Source organism: Heptranchias perlo, chromosome 16 (genome assembly GCF_035084215.1).
Source record: "Heptranchias perlo isolate sHepPer1 chromosome 16, sHepPer1.hap1, whole genome shotgun sequence".
Classification (NCBI taxonomy): Eukaryota; Metazoa; Chordata; class Chondrichthyes; order Hexanchiformes; family Hexanchidae; genus Heptranchias; species Heptranchias perlo.
In genome coordinates, this window is record NC_090340.1 from 25,644,821 (window position 1) to 25,652,867 (window position 8,047).

The 8,047-nt window shown below is 45.9% G+C and overlaps 1 protein-coding gene across 2 annotated transcripts in view; it reads right to left on the reverse strand.

Moving 5' to 3' along the window:
• The window catches only part of vrk3 (VRK serine/threonine kinase 3), a 31,034-nt gene extending 23,676 nt beyond the window's left edge, over positions 1–7,358 (reverse strand). Inside the window, exons 1-3 of one of the 2 annotated variants that reach the window (XM_067997849.1) lie at positions 7,233–7,358; positions 5,018–5,160; positions 270–413 (exon numbers count right to left, since the gene is read on the reverse strand). In XM_067997849.1, the coding sequence (XP_067853950.1) occupies positions 270–413; positions 5,018–5,159 (286 nt within the window). In that variant the 5' untranslated portion in view covers position 5,160; positions 7,233–7,358. The remainder of the gene's footprint in view (positions 1–269; positions 414–5,017; positions 5,161–7,232) is intronic. The other variant, XM_067997850.1, reaches the window with a different exon arrangement.
• Between the last annotated feature and the right edge of the window lie 689 nt (positions 7,359–8,047).

Genomic DNA, 8,047 nt, shown 5'->3' on the forward strand with positions numbered 1-8,047 from the left:
TCCATATTCATATAGGTAAGTTGTATTTAAGTTGCAGGTTTCCAGATTTACTTGGCGAGATTCTACTTACTGTGCTGGCTTACTAGCCAACATCACACTCAGCAAAATTCCTCAACAAGGCTGGTATGGAAAACAGCTTCAGTCAAATAAAGTTTGCAGTTTAATCAAATAGTTTTTAAAACTCAGTGTTCCATACTGAATCAGACTGCAAGCAGCCACTTCATCTGATGCAACCATTTGATCTCATCTCTTCCATGGTGAGAACTTACCAGGTGATACTTTTGTAGGGGAACTTTGAAAGCTTGTTTCAGTTTCTCGTTTTCTCTTGGGGGAAGGTATCTCCGTTTTAGCGTAGGTTATTTTCACAGGGGTGCGCTTTGTTTTGGATGCCTCTGCACTGGGCACAGTCTGAGCTGAAATGACAATGAAAATTCAAGCATTTTAAAGACTAGACCACAGTGTAACAAAGTAAGTGATCTTTAACACTATTACTTTAGAACTGCAGCAGCCAAGCAGCTGAAGTAGTTGAGTGCTTAAACTTCCAATCACAACATAGTTTAACTTGTAGGACTGCTTGCCACTAAAACTTGATCTCTCAAGATAAATAAGCTTGCTGTTACTCAGTTGTGTCCCTAAACAATGTTCCAGGATACAGTAAAAATATTTCTTTTTGCAGTTAATGAATGGGTGGGGTGGGGGGGGGTACAATGTCATTCAACTGTCTTGAATTGACTAACAACCAATCACCAACTTGTGCCAAGGCATATTATAAAAGGAAAATAAGGCATCGAGAAGGACGCAAAGGGGAGTTGACCAAAAGCACAGTTAAAGTGCTAGGTTTTGAGGAGGAATTTGAAATCAGGGCAAGAAGTCACAAGATGGAGGACTCTAGGAAGAGAACTCTAAAATGCTGGGGCATAATGACTGAAAACACTGCCATTGATGGTGGAGTGAGGGAAGATGCACAGAATGGTGCAGAGTATTTTTTTTTATTCGTTCATGGGATGTGGGCGTCGCTGACAAGGCCAGCATTTATTGCCCATCCCTAATTGCCCTTGAGAAGGTGGTGGTGAGCCGCCTTCTTGAACCGCTGCAGTCCGTGTCGTGAAAGTTCTCCCACAGCTCTGATAGGTAGGGAGTTCCAGGATTTTGACCCAGCGACGATGAAGGAATAGCGGTATATTTCCAAGTTGGGATGGTGTGTGACTTGGAGGGGAACGTGCAGGTGGTGTTGTTCCCATGTGCCTGCTGCGCTTGTCCTTCTAGGTGGTAGAGGTCGTGGGTTTGGGAGGTGCTGTCGAAGAAGCCTTGGCAAGTTGCTGCAGTGCATCCTGTAGATGGTACACACTGCAGCCACTGTGCACCGGTGGTGAAGGGAGTGAATGTTTAGGGTGGTGGAGGGGTGCCAATCAAGCGGGCTGCTTTATCTTGGATGGTGTTGAGCTTCTTGAATGTTATTGGAGCTGCACTCATCCAGGCAAGTGGAGAGTATTCCATCACACTCTTGACTTGTGCCTTGTAGATGGTGAAAAGGCTTTGGGGAGTCAGGAGGTGAGTCACTCACCGCAGAATACCCAGCCTCTGACTTGCTCTTGTAGCCACGATATTTATGTGGCTGGTCCAGTTAAGTTTCTGGTCAATGGTGACCCCCAGGATGTTGATGGTAAGGAATTCAGCGATGGTAAGGAATTAAGCGATGGTATTGCCGTTGAATGTCAAGGAGAGGTGGTTAGATTCTCTCTTGTTGGAGATGGTCATTGCCTGGCGCGAATGTTACTTGCCACTTATGAGCCCAAGCCTGGATGTTGTCCAGGTCTTGCTGCATGCGGGCAGACTGCTTCATTATCTGAGGGGTTGCGAATGGAACTGAACACTGTGCAATCATCAGCAAATATCCCCATTTCTGATCTTATGATGGAGGGATGGTCATTGATGAAGCAGCTAAAGATGGTTGGGCCTAGGACACTGCCTTGAGGAACTCCTGCAGCAATGTCCTGGGGCTGTGATGATTGGCCTCCAACAGCCACTGCCATCTTCCTTTGTGCTAGGTATGTCTCCAGCCACTGGAGAGTTTTCCCCCTGATTCCCATTGACTTCAATTTTACTAGGGCTCCTTGGTGCCACACTTGGTCAAATGCTGCCTTGATGTCAAGGGCAGTCACTCTCACTTCACCGCTGGAATTCAGCTCTTTTGTCCATGTTTGGACCAAGGCTGTAATGAGGTCTGGAGCCGAGTGGTCCTGGCAGAACCCAAACTGAGCATCGGTGAGCAGGTTATTGGTGAATAGGTACCGCTTGATAGTACTGTCGACGACACCTTCCATCACTTTGCTGATGATTGAGAGTGGACTGATGGGGTGGTAATTGGCCGGATTGGATTTGTCCTGCTTTTTGTGGACAGGACATACCTGGGCAATTTTCCACATTGTCAAGTAGATGCCAGTATTGTAGCTGTACTGGAACAGCTTGGCTAGAGGAATGGCTAGTTCTGGAGCATGTCTTCAGCACTACAGCCAAGACGTTGTCGGGGCCCATAGCCTTTGTTGGATCCAGTGCACTCAACCGTTTCTTGATATCACGTGGAGTGAATCGAATTGGCTGACGACTGGCTTCTGTGATGGAGGAGGCCGAGATGGATCATCCACTTCTGGCTGAAGATGGTTGCAAACGCTTCAGCCTTGTCTTTTGCACTCATATGCTGGACTCTGCCATCAATGAGGATGAGGATGTTTACAGATACTCCTCCTCCCGTTAGTTGTTTAATTTTAGGTACGCCTGGTGCTGCTCCTGGCATGCTCTTCTACACTCCTCATTGAACCAGGGTTGATCCCCTGGCTTTTTGGTAATGGTAGAGTGAGGAATATGCCAGGCCATGAGGTTATAGATTGTGCTGGAATACAATTCTGCTGCTGCTGCTGCTGATGGCCCACAGCGCCTCATGGATGCCCAGTTTTGAGCTGCTAGATCTGTTCTGAAACTATCCCATTTAGCACGGTGGTAGTGCCACATAACATGTTGGATGGTGTCTTCAGTGTGAAGATGGGACTTCTTCTCCACAAGGACTGTGCGGTGGTCACTCCTACCGATACAGTCATGGACAGATGCATCTGAAACAGGTAGATTGGTGAGGACGAGGTCTAGTAGGTTTTTCCCTCGTGTTGGTTCACTCACCACCTGCTGCAGGCCCAGTCGGGCAGCTATGTCCTTCAGGACTCGGCCAGCTCGGTCAGTAGTGGTGCTGCCAAGCCACCCTTGGTGAAGGACATTGAAGTCCCCCTCCCAGAGTACATTCTGTGCACTTGCTACCCTCAGTGCTTCCTCCAAGTGGTGCTCAACATGGAGGAGGACTGATTCATCAGCTGAGGGAGGGTGGTAGGTGGTAATCAGCAGGAGGTTTCCTTGCCCGTGTTTGACCTGATGTCATGAGATTTCATGGGGTCCAGAGTCAATGTTGAGGAATCCCAGGGCCACTTCCTCCTGACTGTATATCACTGTACCGCCACCTCTGGTGGGTCTGTCCTGCCGGTGGGACTGGACATACACAGCGATGGTGATGGAAGAGTCTGGGACGTTAGCTGAAAGGTATGATTCTGTGAGTATGGCTATGTCAGGCTGTTGCTTGACTAGTCTGTGGAACAGCTCTCCCAATTTTGGCACAAGTCCCCAGATGTTAGTGAGGAGGACTTTGCAGGGTCGACAGGGCTTGGTTTGCCTTTGTCATGTCCGGTGCCTAGTGGTCCGATGCTGGGTGGTCAGTCTGGTTTTATTCTTGAGCTGGGACATAGGACTGGGGCAGGTCACAGAGCCAGAGTGCAGCAATTTCATGGAGGAATTTATAAGCATGGACAAAGATTTTGAAATAGATGCACTGGGCAGACAGCCAATGGAAATTGGCACGGGCAGGGGCGACAAGTGAGTGGGGCTTATTATGGCATAGGATGCAGACGACAGAATTCCGGATGGAGTTTGTGAAAGATGGAGCTAATGAGGCCTGCAAGGAGAGTGATGTAGAAATCCAGTCTGGAAGTGACAACTGCAAGGATGAGGGTTTTAGCAGGTGTGGGTGAGGTAAAGGCGGGGAAGGCAATATTGGTGGAAGCAAGTGACTATGAGACCAATGCAAAGTTTGAAGCTCAGCTCAGGGTCAAAATAACACAAAGATTGTGCACTGTCACATTCAGCCTAAACAGAACAGAAAGGGCTGGGCCTCGAGGTGGGTACCGAGGAAGATTGCTTGAGTCTTGCCAATGTTGTGCTGAAGACAGTTCTGGGTCATCCATGACGAAGTTGGACAGACAGTTGGACAGCACAGCAACATTTATGGATTTGAGAATGACAGTAGACATGTGAAGCTGGGTGTTGTCACCATACAAATAGAAGCTGACGCCATACTTGTGCGCAAGATTAAGGGGGGTGTGGTCAAATATGAAACCTTGGAGCACAATGGAGATTACCGTGAGGGGAATGGGAGAAGCCATTGCAGGTGTGCGGGAGAGGTTGGAATCGAAGGAGGTGAAGTATTTAAGAACCTTAAGTAAGAGTGTGTTACAGTTGGGTCTATAATTGGAGGGATGGAGGAGGATGGAGTGGTCAACTATGTCAAAGGCTGCAGAGAAGTCAAGAAGAGATAGTTATAGAGGATGGAAGATCTGAGGGTAGGCTTTTAAGGAGAAAGAATGTCAGCAGTGGGCATCAGAAACAATGCCAGAGGGTAGCACATTGGGGCTGTGCCAAGTTAGGATAAGCAGAATGGACAATTGTAGAGAATTCCACACTGTAGCCCATCCCAGTGAAGGCATGTGGGGAAACCTTAAAAAAACTGCAGAGAAATATACATTTAAAAAGATATATTTGTGGATGTTTTCCTTCAGATGGTACACGGTGAAATCAATATTGGTGGATAGGAAACTGAACCACGGGTTAAAACTCAGGATCCCATTGCTCTCAATTAATTATCCTCTCTAACTTTAGATGGACGAGCAATGAAAGGCTGAGGAGAAATCAGTAAAACACAAACCTGGAGATGCTGTGGACTGCGCAATAACAGGCTGCACTTCCTCCTCAGTATCTTCTTTAGGTATCTTGAAACCACAAGACGGGCAAAAGTTGAAAGCAGCTTCTACCTTCTGGCCACAATCTGGGCAGAATTTAAAGATCATTCTGAAAAGTCAAAAGGCACAGAAGATTAGATTCACATTACCTAGATAGGATTATCTAAAACAGTAAGAGGCGCATAGAAAGTACATAGCAATAAAAGAATGACGGAAGGGGGTTATCAGAAATGTTTTAATTTTAAAAACATGGAGAGCCGATAAGACATGAAATGTGTTACCAGCAACGGTGATAGAAACAGAATCCACCTGTGTCACTATGGACCAAGTGACCGTACTGTCTGTAAAATTCTGCAATTCTAGCTCAAGGGTATAATTTAGTTTCCTCCCAACAAAATGTCATGCACTGCCCTCACCTTCATTTTGATTTCACTTAATTTCTCAGTTATCAAAGTCTTAACCCTCCACCCCATCACATGGTTTCATTTTGATTCTCTTGTCATTAATACTGATAACATACTTACTCCAAAATCACAATGCTGTACAAGATCCTGGACCATTATAATCAGACTCAACCCTTGCAAGTTACGTAACACTAAATTTTGAACAAAAGTAAAGTACTGGGACATTCTAAAAGTCGTACTACTGTTAGGAATGTGAATTTTGTAATTATATAGACAAGGCTGCAGTCCTGTGCCTATATGCCAAGGATGAATTCAACATACAGTCAAACACTTGAAGGTTTATTAAAGATGAAATGTCACCTCAGTGATACAAGGGTTGTGATACTGACCCTTTGTAATGTCAGTGTCACGACCAACACTGACATTACAAAGGGTGCTTCGCCATCAGAAGATAGTCAGGAGATTTCAACCTTCCAGATGTCTCCCTTCATCGTCCAACCTATGGCTACGGCTTTTACCTCATTTACACTGGTCCATAGGCATCTGCATTCCATAACCCTTTACCCACTTTTGGTACCAGTCCCTATCAAAATGTTCCTAGGGATGCTAAATATGTTTGGGTTAGCAAGGCATAAAGAGAACAGAGTCTCCAGTTGTTGTGATAATGCAAATCTAAATGTAAACATGTGCCAGTTGGCCTTAGAGAATGCTGTGGTAACCTCTTGTACCGATACACTGGCAGTCCTTTTTAGTCTTTTAATTTTAAGTTTTTCAACCTACAGAAACAATCTAAAAATGGAGTATAGCATAGAATATAAGTAATTATTGTGTGTAAAATGGATCTTTTAACTATTTTTCAATCGCTAACACTACAAATGCCTACAGGACTCAATAAGAGGAGCTAACACACAGAACAATTGGTACCTTTATACCATCATTAACATAACAAAATATTCCAAGGCAGCTTGCAAAACAGAAGGGGGATGGAGATAACTGAAGGAGTTTCAAAGAGGCTTTTTGAAGGTGGGAAGACAGAAGGTTTTAGGAAGAGAATCACAGAGTTTAGGGCTGAAAGTTCTGCTGTTGATAATGGAGCTTATGAAGGAGGGGTGGAGGAAAAACACACAGCAGGCTAGAATTGGAAGAGGAGGGTGCAAGCTGAGACCTAAAATGTGAAGGTTGGTGAGGCCATGGAAGAATTTCTAAATGAAGATGGTAATTTTGAATTCAACATGTTGTCAGAAAATGAATAATATAAGAGCTAGTAATTTTTTGAACACTTTCAATTATATTGTACAGTTATTACATTTTGGGCTTTACTTTTGTAAAATAGTAAGGCCCCGAACTTAAAGCTGCAATAAAATAAATGAGATGCGGGAAAAAGGTTCAGTCAGTGCTTCTCCCCATAAAATTATTCAACTAAAAAAAAAAGTGGATTAGCCAGATCTTTCTTCCCAAGAAGGTATTTCATCACATTTACTTGTGGGGTTTGCTGAACAAAGATAAACTGATCATTTTATTGACATGACTAATGGATACCAGTGGTGTAAAATAGATGACGCAATGTGTTATAATGACCGGCGTGTTGCTCCGTGTACTCCACAGTGCAATAAATCCAGCTCCAGGCTTCGCCAGTGTGTGGGCCGCAGGGACACCGCGCACCCGTTCATCCGCCGGCCGACACGGTGCTTTACCGCCAACCGGGTCTAAGCCGCCGCCGCCGCCCCCCTCCCCAAGGGAGGGCAGTAACCGCACCACCACCAGCCCCCCTACCTACCTGAGACTGCACTCGCCCGGTTCAAAGGCTTTCCAAGTCCGTGTTCGAGGCCTGCAGGCAAGCAGTGACTGGCGCCGAGTCAGCCGCTGGGCGGCGCTGACCGCCCGGGGCCGCAGTCGCTTCTCACTCTCCAGGTTTCCGGTGGTGTCCGCGGGCGGGCGCGAACCAGGTGCAGCATCAGACCTGGGCAGTGTGGGCGCCGCCTTTAATTAAAACTCTCAGGAGACACTGGGCTGCTCCCCCCCCCCAGTGCCATCAAATGAAAAAAAAAATAAAACCTGACAAAAGTGCCCCCTTTGTTACGAAAAAATTCAAACAAAGTAAACTTATCAAATTAAAATAATAATATTGCCACCCCTGACCAATATGCCCTCCAGACCCCCCACCCCGGTGCCCACTGGTCACCGAAGACCTCAAGCGTACCCGGCAGACACCACGTGCTCCTCCTCCGCGGAGGGCCACCCGGGCGCGGACAAGATCGCGGAAAAGAGGCGGGCACCCCGGGAAGTATGTGCGTTGGATCGTTTCTGGGGCGCCACAAATAATTTACATATTTTATAAATCACAGCAAGTTCAGCACTACTATTACTGGAGGTTTCATCACATGACCTGTTGCCCCCAACCACCCTGCCACTCAAACAGGCTCTTTTTCCCTATCTCCAATATTTTTATAATTAATAAACAAAAGTGTTCAAAGAAAATGAATACAAAAACAATTTTTTAAATGTCCCAATTATTTTTCTCCCTGATTGTTCACAGCAGGGTCCAGGATATTAATATTTGAGTCTTGAGAGACTCCAAGACGATCCTGAAGA